This window comes from Chanos chanos, chromosome 4 (genome assembly GCF_902362185.1).
Source record: "Chanos chanos chromosome 4, fChaCha1.1, whole genome shotgun sequence".
Lineage (NCBI taxonomy): Eukaryota > Metazoa > Chordata > Actinopteri > Gonorynchiformes > Chanidae > Chanos > Chanos chanos.
Genome location: NC_044498.1, coordinates 23,835,812 through 23,857,086, shown reverse-complemented (window position 1 = coordinate 23,857,086; position 21,275 = coordinate 23,835,812). Strand labels below are relative to the sequence as shown.

Sequence of the window (21,275 nt, the reverse complement as noted above, 5' to 3'; positions counted from 1 at the left end):
CACAGGATATCACTGTTGGCCGGACATTTTTGAGTGGCAAGCCACTCTCAACACAGCAGTGACCCTGATGTGTGTAATACTGCTGTGTGTGATACACTCATACTAGAGTGACACCCACTCCCATGCCACTTAGTGTCACTGCTGTGTTGAGAATGTTCTGTCACCCAAATAATATCTGTTCAACAGCGGTCTTGTGGTCAGAAACTGATCAATGACGAATAGGGTAGTGGGGAGCTGATAAACTGTTCATGGCAACAGTAGAGCTACAGGCTGTGCACATGTTCAGTGTAGGTCTCAGTTAGGTATACATCAAAAGATGGCCAGTAAGTGCAGATCAAATGTAGATGTTTCTAATAAAGGTAGGGGGTGAGTGTGAAGTCCCACATAGAACTCACCCAAAAAAGACTAGCCATCACGGTGTTCACAGACACATAGGTGCCTGCAAAACTTTGCAACCAGAGAATGAAATAATTTGGTACGGGAATTATAGTCATGTTCAGAAAACTCATGTCTCAGAAGATCTCATGAGTGTCTGAGATCATCTGCCAGAGGCTTCCAACAGATGCACACTGAGAGATGAATTATGCCTCATTAGTCAGATTAACAAAGCTCAAGCTTTTTAAAGTATGAAATACAATTTCTGTTTTAATCATTTGTCCTAAAAAGAAAAAAAAAGAGAGAAAAGAGAGAAAGAGAAAAATCCTGCCTTGAAAAAGTAGCAAGGAAAAAAAATTATGACTCTTTGGCTCATTAAATGGCAGACAACCAGAAAAAGAAAATATGCCAATCATTTCATTCTTATTGAAAATGAAAAATGTACATGCGCTTTCTTGTGCGCATTTCTTTGTTATGGTTATGTCATGTTTTATCTATATACTCTGTATTCAACTGATGATGAGAGAGAAGAAAAATATCTGTGACAGTCTACTGGACACATTTTCTGATTGCTCTGAACCTCTTAGTGTTGTCAAATTCACACATTCCTTCTTTTCTGCTATCAGATTTAAGATAACCACAATGTTCCGTGCTGACAGTTAACCAAAAGCCCGGAGAGTAAACAAACAAAAGATTGACACCTGACTCAGAAAGGCACTCTCATCCTACTTCACAGAAATGGCTTCACTTGCTTTCATGTGGGAGACACATCTCAGTGGTGGACAGTGGCCTGATAAAGGATTTCCTGAAGGCTGGTTTTATGACAAACTACATGGCCCTTATCATGTTTTAACAATTCAAGGCTTCACATACCTGAGCACAATATTTACAGTGGCTATACTTCCTTCTCTGACTGCCTGGTGTACTGAAATATTAAGTCATAGGTAGATGAATAAGGAGGGTAAGGGGGAGAGAGTTTATACCTCACGGACACAGTGCTGCCAAACATGAATGAAAGAATGACCTTTTGCTGCAATGTTAGAAACACAAGCAGTCTGTTTCCATGGAGAATGAGACAGAAGAGGAGATACAAAGAAAGCCTAAGGACTTACTTTCTGAAATTCTTCACTCACTATGAAGCTCCTCTCAGAGCATCCATGGATACAGACTGTGTTCCTGATGGATTGCCTTACCCAAAGCTCTCTCTGGCTGATGGCCTTGGCATGTCCAAGTCTAGTGCTGATCTAAAGGTTTAAGGGAACAGTACACTACGCATGTCCTCAGTTCATTTGCAGATGTTAATGTGCTCTATGCTATATCTGTGAGGTCAGCTCTCGCTTGAGGGGATCAGCTACAAAGACTGGAGGAAGAAGGGGAAAAAAAGATTTTTCTGGAAAAAAACAAACTACAGCATTTCAAATGGCAATAAAACCAGTTTATTTTGTATTGATGTACTGGTCCATCTTAACATTTGGTTACCAAATACTTATGCATTTAGATTATAACTATCAAATTGCTTATGTAGGTACATGTTATAACACAGTACTTACATATTGTAATTTTTATGCCTTTGTGTAATTATGTAAATGCTTATTCGTAAGTGCTTTGTAATGTTCTTGCAACATACATTGCAACTGCAATTGTAGTTATAAAGTAAATACCAACTAATATTCATGACCAAAAGTTAAGTGGAACCCATATAATGTACACTTGTATAAAAGTATTACATTTAATACATTTTCTTGAAAATACAGCCAACTGGACATACAAATCAAATATAAAATTATAAAACTTTGTAAATCTAAGTGTGTACACTTGTTAGGTAAAGATGACCATATGGTTTGGTTTGGACATCTTCAGAAAATATCCATGAATCAACTGTGTCTCAAAGATCCGCCTACAAGCATCTGGTGACAATGAGTAAGGGGAAAAACAAACAGAAAACAAACAAACAAAAAACTCACAAACAAAAAAGCAAGAATGCAAACAAAGATTAAAAAATTCAGGGACAAGACCTCATCATGTGCACATACATTTCATCTCTATTAATATTGAAAAATAAGGGAAAAGTTGAGTTGTAATGGTAGAAACAGTGCTAATAACTCAGCTCCTATTTCATTGCCTGGTCCGCTGTCACTATAGGTTCTTTTCAAAGTTAACATCGCTTATTTTTAGCAATGTCATGCAACCATGACTTACTTTGAAGGAAGAAGAATAAAAAGTGTCACTCCAACTGGAGAGACGTATTCAGACGCATTCGGTGATATCAAAAATACACTCTGTCGCATTTCAGTTGATCTTGTTAAATAGGTGCTTCTCTTTTTTTTTTTTTTTTTTTATAGTACTACTAAAATCAAAGAGGCAATTTCCATATATATTCTATGCCTTGGCTATGAAAAATCCAGCGGCAACCACACAGATATAACTGTATAACTAAATAAACTTATTTGTAGATATCTTTGACATACTGAATATTTTTTTCACTTTGAAGTGTATAAGGTCATTAGTTCAGCAGCTTCATCTTATTTTTTGTTGTTGTATTTGAATAGTGCATTGTTACATACTTACAAATAAAGCCAAGAACAAAATCAATCAAAAATTGATCTGACAGTCCATTGTTTTAAGGAGGAGAAAAGAAGAGGAAAGCACACACACACTTGCTCAGTGGCACATATGTATGGCACAGATGAAAAATTCCCAAAAAAACCCCAGAGCAACATGGATGAATCTGAACCTGATTAGACATAGAAAATTCAATTCTTCTCTGTTCTGTACATTTATACATGTTTTTTTCTTAAAAAAAAACAAAAAAACCAAAAAACCCAAAAACAAAACAGACAAATTATAAAGAAGTATTTTTATGCAGCGGTCTCGCGAATTGCCACTTCCAGTCTCTTGGAAAAAAGCTGTCTTCCTTCACTGATGTTGATGACGGGCTTTCGACACGGCTGTTCTTCCACGTAGATCTTTGCGTAAACTGGGTTTGAGTAATTCATGGCCTAGCCAAAAGGAGAAGAAGACCTTAAACACTTGCAAAGTATATGCTTTTAGCTTAAACCTGAGTTTTACACCTCAAACAGAGATGAGAGGGGTGGTGGGGGGGTTATGAATGCTGAGGTTTTCAGTCTTGAAAAGGAAGAGAGAAAAAAAGAGGTATAATCAGGACATGTTGTGACAAGGACACTGACATCTCACCAGGTGACAGCAGACAATGTTTGCTCAAGTGGAACAAGAAACAGATGTTAGATCTTTCTCTGAAGGATGCACAGTTTTCATGCAAACAAGCAGAAAGCAATGTCAGTGGAAAGAAACATCTCCTGTCCAATGTGGCTTTGTGTGAAACACAGTCTTGGCTGGATGGAGGGGAGGGAGGCTTGTATTGTGTGTGTGTGTGTGTGTGTGTGTGTGTGTGCGTGCGCGCACGTGTGCAGGTGGGTGGTGGAGGTGATAATGAGAACTTAAAATGATATCAATAGTTGTGGCAACTCAGATGCAAATGGTTTTATAAAAACACCTGGTGTTTTGCAATAATTCACCATCTCATTTAGGTAAGTTGACATTGTTTTCTGAAACACATGGAAGACAACATACACACAAACACACACACACACACGCGCGCGCCCGCGCACGCACACAGACACACACACACACACACGCACGCGCACCCACACAGACACACAGACACACACACACACACACACACACGCACATACACACACGCATTTCATCTGAAAAATGCACAAACATACATTTTACCATCTATGTCAAAACATTTAGCCCCCCCCCCCCGACGGTAACTGCATCTGCTGCTAAGTTGCCACCATGTTTACAATAACTGTCTGTTAAAAATACACCGTAATGATGCCATGACATGTTAAAATGCTTCAATTTGACATGAAAAAAAAAGATATGGAGAAAGAGCATTTGGACCGAAAACATGTAAAAATGAGAAAACTCATTTTCATGATTTATACTGTCAATATACTACATTACTGCATAAAAGCATAGAACTGTTATTTGAGAGAGAAACATCCCTATATTTTGGGAGAGAGGAAGAGAGAGAGGAGACAGTGAGAGAAAGAGAGAGAGACAGTGAGAGAGAGAGAGAGAGAGAAAAGAAGAGAGAGACAAAGAGAAAGAAAAAAGAGTGAGAGAGATACAGGTACATTGAGATTCACCTGTCCTGGAATGAGTTCCTTAGGGAGTGTGTGTACGGGCAGAGAATGTGTAGATAAATTGCGAGGGTCACTGGATCTCACACACCAACCCTGAAACAAACAGATACTTGGAAAATCAGGTGCACAGCTCGCTAATAAAAACCCAGCCTGTGCTGTTAAAAATGATACATGACGCTTACAAGAATGTCTGCATTCACAGACCGACTCCATGAACAGACGTCACATGCTGACGCTGGTAAAATAACAAATTTTGACATACAGGTCAAGACACAGCCATCTAAAAGTTGTATGAAATGTCATTAAAATGACTGTGTGAAAACTTACAAAGTTAGTACCGCTAATCCTAACCCAAACCCGTAACCTCAACCCTGAGTGACTATTTTTTTCCTGGGATCTTGGCTCTAACAATGACATTTGTGACATTATGTTAATATGAAAATAAGGAAAGAAAAAGGAGAAACAGTGGCCTCTGATGGGGTATGGAATCTCATCCACTTCAGATACTGACGTTTTCTTTCCAAAAAAGAAAACAACAACAACAAAAAAAAGTCAAATACTGATCAATATTTGTTTCCTCTTCCCACAGAACCAAATAGATATTCAGGAATGATACATCTTTACTACAGTGTTAATCACAGTGTTAGTACTATTACTTTTAGTAGGTGAGGGTTTGTATAATGAATAGATAGTTATAGTGTTACTATTATTATTATTATTATCATTATTATTATTATTATTGATAAAAGAAAATCCAGGTTCAGATGATGGAGTAAAAGCTTAAATAGTACCATTAATAGCAATAAAAGCTGAAGTAATAATGTTAATTACATTTGGGCTAACATAATTGGCAGAGAACAGTAGGACTAGCAGCAGAAGCAGGAGAGCTGTAACAGAAATGAAAGCTCAGCAATATGCCATGTTTACAAACCTCCCAAGTCTAAAATGCCCTGTTCAAAGAAAAATGAATTGGGTTTCTCTCAGCCAACATGAAATTTACCCATGGGATCTGAAATAAATTGTAAAGAACGTAGTGCCTTTCAAACAAGCCCTTAAAGAGAGCAGCATTTTCCATAGGACTGTAGCATCAATTAGTTCTGGAAGACAAACCCCTGCCTGTGCAGAAAAGCTAGTTCCAGACAAGAGTCTTTTAACAGCTTTTTCGATATGTGTGAAAGAACATTAGGATTACAGGCTCACACATAACTCAGCCAATGCTTGTTTCATGGAGACGCGGCCGTTTTGTGTGAGAGACGAGACGGACGTGGGGTGGTTGAGCATTTCTTTTTGGAAGAAAACTTTTTTGAAGAAAACTCTTTTGAAGAAAACTTTTTTGAAGCACAAGTTCCAAAAGACCAATAAAACGTCTCTGAAAATAGGCACTAATGACACTCTTATGGACTAAAGCTGTCTTAAACATGAAAAATACAAAAAAAAACATATTGTGGCAGGTCAGATGGCCAGCAGGTGGCGCTGTTCTCACCTTTTGGGGGTCTAATGTGAAGCTGGGGTGAAGGAAGTGACCCACGTGATTGTCGTGGTCGACCTCGTACATGTTGTAAGACGGGTTCCCAATCTCTACATTCAGTCCTCCGTTAATCATTGGTTGGCGCTGTTGACCTTTGCCCCTGGGCACAGCAGCACAAGTGGTATGGGTTACGGTACATAAAAAGCACTGTGATGAAGTGAATGAACCAACAGGTTCAGGTGTAAAAATAAGACAAACAAATTTGTTTTTTCGTAAATACTTTTGCCTTCTTTTACAGATGAGGATCCCCACAACCACGGTGGCTATGATAAAGACCAGCAGAACCAGTGGTACGATGATGGCTATACTTCCTAAAACACACACACATACACACACACACACACACACACAAACACACACACAAAGGAATATTTAGACAATCAAAAGCTATTGTACTTGAATCTGGAAGTATTTCACATGCTATACTATATCTGCATGCTAGACTTTAGGCAGATGTCTGTTTTTAGGCAGGTGTCTGTTTTAATGCATTCTGCCTTGTTAAGGCATGTTGTTTTGGCATCAATAAGTAGTTATTGCTTGACCCCTGAAGATGGCACACCACACTACGTTAATTCACAGGGCATCTGAGGCTGCTGAAATGCCAGGCTTAAGTCCATGGCAAAATGCCAACACTGCGGGCGTAGCTGAAATAAAATCAGATCTGTGAAATGTCCGATGGGTTGGGGATGGTAGAAAGGTCTTGAGACGCCTGAGAGCAGCACTTCTGTTCTCATAAATCCACACAAGAGCTGACACCATACAAAAGACTGGGAGAGAGCATGTGTGTAGGCTGAAAGACTCCTGTCTGTGTGTGTGCGCGCGTGTGTGTGTATGAGTGTGTGTATGTGCATGAGTGTGTATGAGAGTGTGTTTTTGTGTATGAGTGTGTGTGTATGTGTGTGCGTGTGTGTGTGTGTGTGTGTGTGTCAGACACTCACTCCCGCTGACATTGTCGGCATGGTTGCTCTTTGGGGCTGGTCTCTCACACTGTGTGCCTGACCAATCAGCTGAGCACCTGAAATGAGAAACAACAGCCCATGAAATCCTGCTGTGGTACTAATATATGCACACAGACACACACACACACACACACACTCATCCCACCACTTGTAATAAGAAGCCAGTATTTCCCTAAACACATAGAAGCACTGTACACAAAGGTCTGTGTTTAAATGGTGATGGGGTTGAATATGAATGAGATGTTGTGTTAGAACCCATAAAGACTCAACTTTTCCAAAGATCACCTGTGTTAGCACTACCACAATGATAATCACATGTCACTCACACCAACTATACAATAATACCATACTTTTCTCGCATATACATGAACATACTGTATTTCAGGGATAAGACCACTGGCCCTGTCTCTATAGAGGTAGACTAGACAGGACATTCTCTACTCAGTGGGTGAGACAGGGACAGAGACTGGACATGTGTTGTTTGGTCTGGGGAGTTAGCACTAGCGTGAGACCATGACAAGCGCAGCTGTGCGTTCCTCGTTTGACTGATTTCCAGTTCCAGACCTCCAGTGCAGCCAGTAATGAGGCGGAGAGGAACCAACATCCCCTCTCTGACCAGAGACGGCACTGCAGTGCAAAACAATTACTTGGACACAGGCAATTGGCTGAAGATGAAGTGAAATCAAAGCGAATTGAGCGGAACGGTGGCAGTGTTAGAATTAGAACGTGCTTTCGGTACACGATTGTGCGGGTAGGCTATGTTCTCACAGGGTGGCAGAGGACCTAAATGAATGAGTCCTGGAGGGAAATGACAAAACCCATTAAGACGGGCTAATCAGCAGACAGCCAGTGAGAGAGACAATGAAGCAGCTGCAAGGCTACCGCTAGCTCAAATCAGATGCTAATGTTTTACATTGCAACTTTTTATCATGTTAAAAATCAGACAAATGAAAGAAAAACAAATGAGGCGGTGCCTCTGATGGTGACACGTGATATAAAATACACACAGACACACACACACACACACACTCCCAGCGGCACAGTGCAAAGGGATGTGTGTGTTCTGGTCAATCATACAGGATGCGTAGTAAACTGGTGGTGTGCCATGCTAACAAATCACAGTGGGTATATGAGAGTGCTTCAGGGTATGAGTGTGCATCCATGAATCACTGCGGAGGTTGTTTGCAGGGCTCATGCTGGGCAGAGACCTGGCTTTGAGGCCTCCGCTGTTGGGTTATGAGGTCAGGAGAGGGGTCAAATGCGGTAAACGTGACCTACTTGCAGCGAGGTTTGTTATAGGCGCTTAAGGTGCAAATCCCTTCGTTCTGACAGTAGTAATCACACGGGTTGATACGTTCATCGCAACGCTGGCTTTTGAACCCCTCTGTGCAGCTGCAGAGATCGAATCCAACAATGGAGACATCAGGAACACGGCCACAGCACTTCAGGGTAATCACACAGTCTCTCACGGTTAACGATGCATGTGCACCCAAACACATGCACACACGCACGCACGCACACGCGCACATGCACAAAGCTCCAAATAGTCTCTTCATGTTACTGAGGAAACAGTTTTTCACAGCACCTAAAGAACAATGATGTCCAACGGTGAATGTGCTATTAAGACATCCAATTGTTACAGAATCAACAATAACGATGTGTGTGTGCGTGTGTGTGTGTGTATGTGTGTGTTCAGCTACATATTTCATATTACAGCTTCTATGCTAACAACAAAAAACCCCATTGTATTCTTGAATGAAACATTTTTTAAATATTTCCAGACCTATGCACAGACTTGCAAAAAGATACAGCCACTCATGTGTTGCTTTGAAAGCAAGAGCTTTAGGGACAGTGTTAATGATGAATGTGATGATAGACACCGAACGTGTTATTTCTGAGAAACAAACAATTCAGCTTAAAAAAAAAGGTCCTTATCCTGTCATACAACAATTTCATATGCCTTTTCTCTTCCTCTGTAAACAGAGATTGTGTCTAGGGACACAGAGATAAACTAACTCTACCTGGGTGTTTTGCACAGCGGAAGAATGAAAAACAAAGAAACAAACAAAAACCACAAGAACGGAAAAGAAAAGAAAAGAAAAGAAAAGAAAAGAAAAGAAAAGACACAGAATATGACAAGTAGTGGACAGACGTGAACATCTGTTTTTGTTTTTTTGTTTTTTTTTTATTGCCTGCTAGTCAATGAATATACCTATACTCCATGACCTCTGAACCCTGTGCGAGATATATAAGCCTCATTCACAGACAAATCGATTCATCTCTAAGATCTACACTGTTTAATGAATTGTCAACCTGTCCAGTAGACAGAATAGCAGATGAAATGCAAACCAAGACGGTATTGTGTGGACCTCATAAAAACTGAATCTTGCCAAATAACACTAGTGTTAATAGAGGATGCTAAAGGCAAGGGTATGTGACATTCCAGAAATACTTCTTTTCTTCTGACAGAGGACTCGCACAAATATTTATTTCTCTGATAGGAAGACAGGAGGAAAAAAAGGCTAAAACGGCTCTGAAAGGGAGAGCCAAAGGCGACGAACATGACGTTAAAAGCTCTGAAAATGTCGACGTCTTTACAGGTCAGACAAAAGGAAGCTTCTTCTACACATACGCAAAGCCTCTGTCTCTCTCGCTGGGAAATGGACTAATACACTAATAAAACATGAGTGAGTGGAGTGAGGGTCAGACTGATTTTATCCATGGACACTGTGGTTGCTCGGCTGGTCTTTGTAGGTTTTGTTAAGACAACTGCCTCCGACTGCAAAGTCTCTCTCACAAACACCCACACACCTCTTATAATCTTCAACCAAAATGACCATTTTCATACTCTTTTATCCTCTCTCTCTCTCTCTCTCTCTCTCTCTCTCTCTCTCCAAGGATGGTTCTCTTTCAGTAATTCACTCTTTCAGCTGTCTTTCAATCTCTCCTTTTCTCTATCAGCACCCCTCCCTCTTTGCTCCCAGTCTGAATAGAGAGAGTGCGACTTTAAGGTTGTAGACCCCTATTGTGACAGCTCTGTTCCTGCTGAGATTCAGCCCTCTCTGACTTGAATTCGCTTTCTCCCTCTCTCTTTTCCTCTTCTCTCTCTCTCTCTCTCTCTCTCTCTCTCTCCCCCTCTCTTTTTCTTTATCTCTCCCTCTCTCTCTCATGATAACTGTCCTCAGACAAACACAGCAAAGTAAGAGGGAGAAAAGCACACGCGTAAAGGAGAGTGCCTTAGTAAGACAAGGAGTCCATTTTTGAAATGAAGCAACATAAACAATGACAGGCTTCTGACTGACAGAGGAGGTCATTAAATCAGGACTTACTGACAGAAAGGGAGACCTGTCTCAGAGTCCAGGTGACATGTTCCCCCGTTATAGCAGTAACCGTCACACAGCTGACAGCTCGAAGCGATTCTGCCGTTGGTGCAGCTACACACACACACACAACACACAAACAACACACACACGCACACACACACACACACACACACACACAGAGAGAGTGAGTAATGAGTATGCATGATTGAAATTCCTTCTTTTCTGTAAAAGGGAAATGAAATGACATTTCTCTGATAGTTTACACTTATGAAAAAGGGATCTACAATGACAAGCATTGTTGTTATCAAAGAAAAGGGGAATAGTTACACACATACATGCACACACACACACACACACTCACACACACACAGAGTCACACACAAGAGTGACACTCACTTGCAGGCCACGTCTCCTGTGTCATTGTCGACAATACACAAAGCTCCATGGCAGCGAAGACACCTGTCCACCTCACACTTTGCTCCTTCGTATCGCGTCGGACACACACACTCCACGTGACCACTGCTGGACAGCGTGCACGCCCTCGAGTTCACACAGTAGTGATGGCAAATATCTAGCCCCAAATGGAGTAAGCAGGAGAGTCAACTAATTAAGCCTTGGCTAGCCTCATTAACATAATACACTAATTTGAGTAAGTGAGTCTCTTCGTTAAAGTTGTGTAAGGTCAAGGAACACCTTGCGCTAAGCTAAGCTTATTAGGAGTTAAATGGCTCAGTCACTGTTTTTAGCAGCTCTTCATTTTCTGGTTTAAAAGATACTAATTTGTTTTTTAATGAGCTGACTTTCCATTTAGACAGGACACACATTCTGTGTGGCTCTGATCAGTGCTACTTGTTTTGCACAGACTGTTCATTCACTGCTTTCACATGCAGCTCCAAGTTTGTATGTCAGCTGAATACTCCACATGAATCTCTATAGAAACCAGTTTCTGAAAACATTTCATTGTAGTGCAATTTTTTTATTGTCTTAAATTTATCCTTGCAACAGTAATGACTACACTGTTTTATGTGCTTTTATTGGATTTACAAAAGTTTAATTTCAACTTTTTTAATCAAAGGCTCTTACTAAATCAGGGTCAGGAGACAATTAGTTTCTCTGTGGAGAATATAGGAGATGAAAAGTTTTTCATCACGGTGGTGGCTGGAGTTTTATGTAATTTGAAGGTGTTTTACGTAATTTGAAGGTGATTGTGAGAGAGTGGTGAGAATGACTGGCATAAACAGTAATGCAGACACAGGGCAGAAACTCACGGTATAGGCAGCGCTGACCCGTGTACTCCGCCAGGCAGTGGCAGAGCGGCTGGTTCCCGGTCGTGACGTCACAGGTCCCTCCGTTCAGGCAGTAGCCATCACAGATCCTTATCTCACACGTTGGGCCAGAGAAACCGAGAGCACAGCGACACGTAGGCTTACCTGCTCAACAAAACACGAGATTCACACGGAACAGGAGTCAAAGTCATACGACAAAACAACAAATGAGGCGGGGAAACGTGTGGTTATCAGAGCAAAAATGAAATTTCGCTGAAATATATGTGCCAAGAGACGAAGAATGTACACAAATGAACAAACAAAACAAATGAATCCACCAATCAACCAGCTAATGACTGAATCAACTGAATCATGAAAATGACTGAATCATGAAAATGTGTCAAAACAGCATATTGTTTAACCTCCGACACCATTTCATAATGGTTTCAGTCCATCAGAATGTTTACACAGAAGACAACATCACTGCCCAATGCAGAGTATTCTGTATAAATGGACTCCAGCACAACCTGCACTATCCTGCATCTTCATGTGTCCCTCCTCTTTGTTCAGCCTTCAAACATTATCTTCTGTGCACCCACTCAAGCTCTGCAACTAGTTTTTCTTTCTCTGTCCTTCAGCAGTAGTGCATTTACAATACAGGCTAGAATACTGCTATGTACAAAAAGCTGTTTCTTTCCAGGCAAAGAGCCACATTCGTCTCTCTTCTTTCCCCTCCGTCTTCCACAGGGCTTTTATCACTGGCTCGCTTATTATACCCCCCCCGCCCTCAACATTTAGATATTCCTGCTTGGAAAGTGCAGCTCAGCTGCAAATGCAGACGGCAATAATCAAAATGCAAAGGACTGGTTCAAATGCAAAAACATGAATTATGGATTACCTTCTTCCAATACACAATAGTCATGCTCTTAAGCTCCAACCTTCTGTATCAGTCTTTATCTTGAGACAGCACATATTTGTCAATAGATAGAAAACTGGATTCAACTGACAGAACTTTGTCATGTGTGAAATGTTACGCTAACAGCTAAATTCTGAAGAATTTATAATACACACACACACACACACACACACACACACATAAAAACAAAACATAAAAAGAAAAGCCCTCTAAAGCCTTGTGATAATACCATTTTCATACTAATAACCTCATAACAACTCCATTAGTCTAAAACACACAAATAAAGAGCTGGAATTTTGGGGTTTCTTAAACAGACAGCTAAGTGTTCAGTGATAGCAAGAAGTTGCTTATTTTCCCTGGCTTGTTTCAGCACTGTTCCAACTTTCTGCAGAAACTGTGGAGTCTGTCCATCTGTTGCTCTTGGGCTCTGAAGAGCTACCCTGAGATTTGAAGACACATTCCCCTCCCTGGTGCAGGTGCGTCATAGAAACCTGTATCACTTATGTTTTCGACATCTTTAAGAGCCAGCAAAAACATTCTACTGTTATCTCCTGCATAAATGTGTGACCAGTTCTTCCCGATCATCAACTTCAGCCAAAATTCCTCTGAAAGAAGAAGAGAGAATGAGACGTGACCTATTCACGAAGCTCTTTTAAATGCTCCGTACAGTTTATTTGGAGAGGAACTGAAGTAATCAAATCTGCCTTGTTACTTGGCTGCTGTTTAGCCAGAAAAGGAGCGAGAGAGCGTTTTATACCCGGTTGGGTGTTTTCACAACCGCAGTGAGCTGGAAATCACAGAAAACCTATCCTTCCCTCCATATTCATAGAAACCCTAGTTTCAGAGGGAACAGGGTTTACAGAGAAACTACTCACAGGTGGCCAGTTTGAGCGGTTTTACGTGAGAGAGCAAGTGTCTACGAGTGTAAAGTAGGATGATGTTGATAAATTATTCAACAGCTTCTGCTCATATCCATGCAAACTGTCTTCACTCTCTCTAATTAAAGACAGCTACAAACAGACTACAGTATACCCTACTGTAAGTATTTGGCATAATCTCAGTTTTGTGTACACATAAATATATTCACAACTGGTCAAACAGCAAAGCAACAGAAGAGGTCAAAGGGAGTTCAGTTTGAGTGGTTCTGGTGTTACAATAGCCTTATAGAACTGGGAAAACAAACTGGGGCAATATGGAAATGAATGAAATGAATTTATGCAAATCTATACAAGAAGCCAAAGAAAGACATTCTATGTTCATTTAAGACCATGGATTTCAAGTAAACTTCTTGCAATCAATCAAGCCTGTGCTTCCCATGTATTTTCTCATCTTCCGCATCATGCAAACAGAAAAAATTAAGCTAACTACTGAAAATTACAGCATCATCAAGATTAACAGCAAACATTGTGTACCGAAGCAAATATCAGCACTGTGTCTGAATTTGTCTGTGATTTTAAAATGTCCTTATGGAGGTAGGTGTGTGAGAAGAGCTGGGCTTGCTTTGAATTCCTTCAGTGACACAGGCTCACGCGTGCTCCCATGGTAATAACCTCACGGCAGCTATTTGAGCTTCTGTGTGAGCAGCACTGCAGTGAGTCACTGCGCTCACTGTTCCCTCATAGTCATGGAAATGATGTGAATTTTTATCGAGTCTCTCAACTGGATATCCGTTCAAAAAAAAAAAAAAAAAAACCTGTGCAACAGTGTCAGCCACAGTCAGTCTTTTTCTGTCTTTATCTCTAACTATTGTTCTGTTTTCTCTCTCTCTCTCTCTCTCTCTCTCTCTCTCCTCTTTCTTTCTACGGGCTCTCCCCTCCCCCACCCCCTCTCTCCCCACCCTTTCCTCTATTCCCCTTCTCTCTATCAATCTCCACACTTCACAGAAACAACTTGGCCTTGTAGATTAGCACAACACACAGTATTATTTGTCTTGTTTGCAGGATGCATGGGAAACGTTGGTTAGCTCACTGCAAAAGGTGATAGTATGAAACTAACATACACAAAATACACAAACTACAATCCACACCTGTTATTTCTGTTATCATTTAGGCAGTCTAAGACAAATTTCTCTTTCATTCACTTTCTTTTCAAATCAAGTTAGATAGGCTATGCATGATAAGGACAAAAAATCTTGTTTAAACAGAAACATGTATTTCGACATTTCTTTATCTTCAGTGTGTTTGGGATACTAAAATATTAATGCTCATTCTCCAATTCCCAAATTCCCTGCATGTCTGTTTTCTTATTCTTTACATACACAATATCTGAGTATTTCTAATAACCTACCATTATAATATGCAACCACTCATTATAATATGCAACCACACAAATGAATGTTATTTGCACCTAGGAATCAAATAATTACATTAACATATGTATCAAATAATACCAACTGTGCCACAACCTCCAGCTACAGAATGGAAAATCAAGTCCTGAAAACACAGGTGAACAACTACTTAAACCATAAATTACAGGAGCACAGCAAAGGAGAAGCAGACAGGCATGTGTTTGCTTCTTTTACTTTCAAATAAAGCATAAGACTGGATTTACAAAATTAAACACGTTTTTAGCTCACCGAATCCCAAACCTGGACATTTCCAATGACTCTATGCACTCATAGGAGAAAGTCATAAAAATCACATTTATACTCTCAGTCACTGGCAATTGCCTTCAATGGCTTCCCACTGGCTACTGCATCAACAGCAGCTACCCACTAGCTGACATTCAAATGGCCAAACCACAGATGGACCACGGCTCTCACTGAGAATGGCCTTTTCCCATTGCAGGGAGGGAGTGTGGGTACAGCCCGGGCAGAGTGTACTGAGATGGAGACTGAGTGGACAGTTCTGTGGGGTGGGAGGTTTGCCTACCTAGTGGGGACCCAGTGCAGGTGCCCCCGTTCAGGCAGTGATCTTTGCAGTGGTTGACCTCACAGCGTAGCCCAGAGAAATTTGGCCAGCAGAGGCACCGTGACTCACCCCGTTCGTTCACCACACAGTGACCACCGTTCTCGCACGCTGGCCGACATAAGTCTCCTAGGACACAGAGCAGAGAAAATTACTTTATCACGTACAGCCATTGTGAGCTAAAGTGAAATAAATGAAACCAAATGGAAACCAAACTGTGAATCACAGCTTCTCTGAATTTCCTGTCTAAAATTTTCTTCCAATGTCAAATCAATGTCAGAGAACTGACTGGAGGATCTGCTTTATTATTTAAAATAACACCAACCTAAACAGCTTAAAACAAAAGCAAACGGATCCCTGTGGTCATTTTAGTTGTTTATGCTTTTTTTTTTTTTAACATTTATAGTCTATGATTCTTGTGCAGGAAATTTCCTCCAACACTCTTGTCAGTCTCTGGTCTGCTCTCTTAGATCTGATCTGAAATGGTCTTTAGAAACCTAACAATAGGGCTTTTCATCTCTACACGGCTGAGAAATCCCACTATCTGAGAACCTATGGCTAGCTGTGGGCACAGATGTAGTTTTGTGGTGCTTATTTCCATGTACATGTCCTTGTCAGCTGAACCATACAGAACAATGATCACTGTGAAAGTGGCTTGTCCAGTTGTATCTGGACATCTGGAAAGATAGAGTGGGCAACTGGAGAAAAGTTCACAAACCACCAAATACATTTTGACGTTATGTAATTCCTCTTATAGATTATTCATTGCATTAAACGATCATTTCAGAGATCAGTCAGGATACAGAAGTTCAGCGGATTCAGCTGTGCTGTACGCCCTTCGCTCTGAAGCACTGGAGCAAAGCTCATCACCATGGCATTTGAGTATTTAAGGGATATTAATAATCAAACAGGCCAGAGGGACACGGCAAATGTTCTGACGGGCTTACCCGACACATTGGTGTCAACGCAGGTTCTGTTTGCCAGAACTTTGCCCTCTGGGCATGAACAACTGGCACCGCTAGGACTGAGAAGGCACAGGAACTCACAGTTCATCTTCAGACAGGGGTTCAACACTGAGAGAGAGGGAGAGAGAGAGAGAGAGAGAGAGAGAGAGAGAGAGAGAGAGAGAAAATGAAGACATAATTATCTGGTGTTTGGGAGACAGTTGTCTGGAGCTGTTTTACATTTCATGGGAATGTCAAAAGCAGTACAGATTTTGCACACAGTGAGGCGCTAGTCAGTCACAGCTATCCTCTACTTCAAATAAGCAACAGCCAACTATGAGGGCCCATGATTCAGAGTTTGTTTTGTGTTAAACTTATGATCTCTTCACTAAACTTGTCCATTAAGTTCTCAGAGTGGTTTGTTCTTTCAGTCTAAATGAGAAAAAAGAAGGCACACTCGTAAACTTTCTTTGTGTGTTGGCAGATATAAAGGTCCCTATAATGCAGAACATATAATGACTGTAACTTTACTATTAAAAACCTCAACTTTTCAAAGGTGTAGGCTTTGTGCTGTCACACAAATGCAGTCACGTTTTTTTTTCTTAAGTGTTCGTTAGCTGAGTAAGAGAGCTTTCTCAAACAGGATCCTCAGCTAATGAAACATTAGGGAGTAATGATACAACTCACCATTAAAGGAGGCAGAGACAGTAAGGAAAGTAGCCTGCCTCCGTATTCACAACACAATACTACAGAGACATGCTAAACTAGCAGTCTTAAAGAGTGAGTGTGGGAGAGAGAGAAAAAAGAAAGGACTGAGTGAGCGAGCAAGAGAGTGAGAGAGAGAGAGAGGAAAAACTCCCATGCCAAAGTCCAAAACATATCTCAAGTCACCATGCAGGTTAAACTCCTGCTGTTTTAACTACTGCATTGGACTGCAATGGGTAAGTAGCTTTGCCAACCTGCTCTCCATTTGCTAATATAATTTACTGACTTTGGGTGGATTTGTTGTGTTGGAGCATTGGATTTTTTTCGCCAGCCAAAACACATAGCTGGACAGAAGGAGGGGACAGGGGAGCAGGGTGGGGGAACAGAATGGTGGGGGGGAGGAAGAGACCCGGGAACTGTCCAGCTGGCCTCAGGGTTTCATTACTGCCTGGCTTTGCAAAGGAAAACAGATGAGGAAACAAATGATGACCGCCAAGTGAGTTTTAGTTAACTGTCTTCAACAGTGCACACAGGACAATGACATTTATACACACACAGACAACACAGAAGATTCATATTTAATTTTGTTTATGTAATGTAGTTTGTGTGTGTGTGATTGGCTTTACTAATGAACATTTGATTCCTGTTTCACAAACTCTTGAAATGGAATTTTCCCCATGGATTCTCACTCAACAATCATATTCCTTTTCAACGTGCAAGCCTACTAAGACCATTTCAACATTTCAACCTTTGACAGGCACATTATGAATGTACAAATATTATAATTCATTTAAAGAACAGAGATGGGGATTTACCATCCTGTTGTTTGTAACGATGGAAGACCACTATGGTAGAGGGCCTCTCTACTCCCAGATGGAGCCTCTCCACAGGGGATTTCCCATACTTATGGACCCTGAACACGTCACCCTTCAGTCCTGTTCCATAGATATAATCCTCAAAGAGATCTATTCGAAATGGCTGCGAAATACCTGGAGAAAGCAAAGAAACAAACAAACAGAGAGTTACTGTTTTTGTCCAATTTGGTTCTCTCTGCATTTCCAGTGAAACAAGAACAGTCCAGTATTTTTTATGAACAGAGTTAATCATGTTTTCTATGCACGAGGACCATAAAAACATGGGCTGAGTGAAAAAAGGCTTAGCCACAGTCGAGTATCCTACTGGGACAGAACCATGGAGACCAATATCAAATGCCCATTAACGAGGGAGGAGCTCTAACCTATTTACAGAAATCACATCCAAACAGGGACGAAGCTGCTTGGCATAATGAAGAGGGGTGGATAAATCTACTGACCACATATTCAGAAAGAAAACAGCTAATTACCAACTATGTGTTGTTGTCTATGTGTTGTTTATACTCAGAAAAAAAACAGTTTAGAATCACAAAGGAAACCAGACTCTCATTTTCCTTCTCTTCTAGGAACCTCTTCACTGGAATTCTGCAATGGCATGAGAGCAACTAACAAAAAGGAATCATGTGTGAGTTCAGAAAGTGCAGAATCTTTTGGAAGGCCTCATAGAAGCTCTTCAGGCAAAATATCAAAGTGAGGAAGTGTCATTCATGTTGTGAATGTTCTGGTATGTTCTGGTGAACATTTTAGATGACAGAAGATGGATATGCACAGAGTGAATGAGAGATAAAAGAAAAAAGAGAGAGGGATAGATGGAGTGAGTGAAAGAGAGAGAGAGAGAGAGAGAGAGAGAGAGAGAGAGAGAGAGACAGAGAGTGTGATGTGGATGATAGAACAAATCATAGCTTACCGTGAGTGCTGCTAGCGGCAACCACAATGTCGGAACCGTCAAATCTGACACTTCCGATCAGAGCCAGCTCTGAGTCAGCCCAGTACAACCGCTGGTTGAAATAATCAATTGTCAGTCCTGTAGATTCACAACAAATCCGATTATTTTTCACGTCTGCGTGAGAAAGTACATGGAAATCCTCCCCTTGTGACACACGATGGTCTGAAGTGACATGTAACGGTTTTTCAGGTGTAACATTAAAAAAGAAAGAAAGAAAGAAAGAAAGAAAGAAATCTTTCTGGGGCAGATCTTTCTGGGGATTTTTCAACATCCCCATTGGTATAAACACTATATTTAAGAATATTTTCAGCCTCAAGTCACAGTTTCAACTTGTTCAGCTGTGGACTCTACTGTATTTTCTCTGTGTATTTAATAACAGCTTTTGCTGATACATAAAGCTACTTCCGTATAATCCTCTCTCTTCAATTTTTGGAGTGCGGCTTCACTGTACCATGTTCTCATCGACAGTTTTTTTTTCAAGTTTGTTTCACTTCTGTGAGGAACATTTAAAGGAGAAAAATGAATAAAGCAAAAAAAGGGATAGTAAAATAAAAATTTCATTTCGATTAAGAGTAATAAAGAAATTTCCTTTGCTATATTCCTCCTGCATTAAACCACCACAGCTCTCCTGAATAGCATTCACATTCTCAGTGAGACTGACTTTGTCATCAGAGACGAATGTACAAATGCATGAATTTTGAGCTTTTCATTATTCGAACAAGGTTAACAGACCGACTCAGAATAGAGAAATAAACTGTAGACCACATAATGTGAAGTTAATCAAGCCTTAGACTCAATGTCCTACGCCAACCTTCACATCCAAGTGGTTGTCTGCAGGCACAAAGGTGCCTGGGTATTCAAAACCACTCACTCCAATTACAAAATAACGGACATTCTGATGTAACTATTTCATAGTGTAATATTAGGGTAAATTCAGATAATCTCATGCTCTGTTTGCCTCCGTTTCAAAGGAAAAATGTTAAATCTCCACATGGATTTTCCAGAGCTTTCTATAAACTGTCTTGTCCTTTATTTTTGTTCAAAATATTTTAAAGGTTATGCTCAAGAAAATACAATGTGAGACCACATTTTCTACTTGTGAAACTTTTGTCTATTATATTCTGTAGCTCTTATCAAAGATAATAAAACATATGAGTGCAATGTATATTAGGGCTGGCAGTTTAAGACAAGATTGCAGTGGTGATGTTACTGAGCATAACCAAGGTGAATTTCCATGGATATCCCAAAAAATGTTTATATTCATTAATATCCCTAATCTTTTCCAGGTCTGGAAAGCACCAGATTTTTGCGTCTTGTGTTGACAACCCTGAGAGAATTGAGAGAAGAACGCAGGAGTCATTAAAAGTATCTGGATTGAACAGTGTGCCATCTATGCCAAGACTTAAAAAAAACCCCATAAAAACCTTGTTTTCCTTTTTTTTTGGTGCTTTTCATGTTCCTTTCTCTACCCCCCATTGATATAAGAGCACATTTAATGATGGACTATGACTGGACTAAGCCTAATTACTTTCTTCTCACACTGTCAGAGAGAGAGAGAGAGAGAGAGAGACAGAGACAGAGAGAGAAAGAGAGAGATCTTGTCTCGTAGACACTAAGAGGTGACTATTAAAAACCATGTGCGTATCTAATGAATGATTCTTTAAGCTAACGAGTGGGTTTTGGCACAGTGCCTCTTTCTCTCTCACTCAGAGCAGGGATGAGAACTCCCTGCCGAAGGCTCCCCAGACCCATGCTGAACCGTTACAAACAAAAGGGCTCTTTTTTCTGGGAGCCGCAGTAGAGCTGTTTCAAACGCAGCAGAAAAATAAGCCGACTAAAGACGGGCATACCTGTGGGTCTCCTCAGGTTCTTCTCCAGGAGAACACGACGCAAGGAACCGTCCATTGATGACTCCTCAATGTGAGAGTGATCTCCAATCACAGTCCAGTACATCATGCTGTAGAGAAATGAGCAGACATTAGGACTAACAAAGAGGAGGACAAGACAGGCGTGTGTGTGTGTGTGTGTGTGTGTGTGTCTACCAAGACAGTCATTACTATGCTGATGACCAGAATAAGAGAAGTAATGGCTTATACAATTTAACAGCATAAAAAACACATTGGGAAAGCGCTCACCACCCAAGCTGCTGTAGTTATTATTATTATTATTATTATTATTATTATTATTATTATTATTATTATTATTACTACTGCTTAACATGAAATTTCACTTCTCTTGCCCACATTTTGGCTCATATTTTTGTTCATCATGAACTTGTCATATTAGAGAGGTGTGTGAATAAGCGAGCTGATATTTAGACATCGCTTACTGGGTGACCCTAGGAGTTTAAATGCCTGTGGT

The 21,275-nt window shown here is 40.6% G+C and overlaps 1 protein-coding gene across 1 annotated transcript in view; it reads right to left on the bottom strand.

The window, feature by feature from the left end:
• Positions 1-3,233: 3,233 nt before the first annotated feature.
• lrp1ba (low density lipoprotein receptor-related protein 1Ba) overlaps positions 3,234-21,275 on the bottom strand; it is a 168,709-nt gene continuing 150,667 nt past the window's right edge. The window contains exons 80-93 of the mRNA XM_030772190.1: positions 20,765-20,871; positions 18,876-18,992; positions 17,912-18,085; positions 16,395-16,520; positions 15,412-15,576; positions 11,629-11,790; positions 10,757-10,931; positions 10,367-10,471; positions 8,316-8,429; positions 7,017-7,093; positions 6,299-6,389; positions 6,034-6,178; positions 4,554-4,643; positions 3,234-3,374 (exon numbers count right to left, since the gene is read on the bottom strand). Coding sequence (XP_030628050.1) covers positions 3,234-3,374; positions 4,554-4,643; positions 6,034-6,178; positions 6,299-6,389; positions 7,017-7,093; positions 8,316-8,429; positions 10,367-10,471; positions 10,757-10,931; positions 11,629-11,790; positions 15,412-15,576; positions 16,395-16,520; positions 17,912-18,085; positions 18,876-18,992; positions 20,765-20,871 — 1,789 coding nt within the window. The remainder of the gene's footprint in view (positions 3,375-4,553; positions 4,644-6,033; positions 6,179-6,298; positions 6,390-7,016; positions 7,094-8,315; positions 8,430-10,366; positions 10,472-10,756; positions 10,932-11,628; positions 11,791-15,411; positions 15,577-16,394; positions 16,521-17,911; positions 18,086-18,875; positions 18,993-20,764; positions 20,872-21,275) is intronic.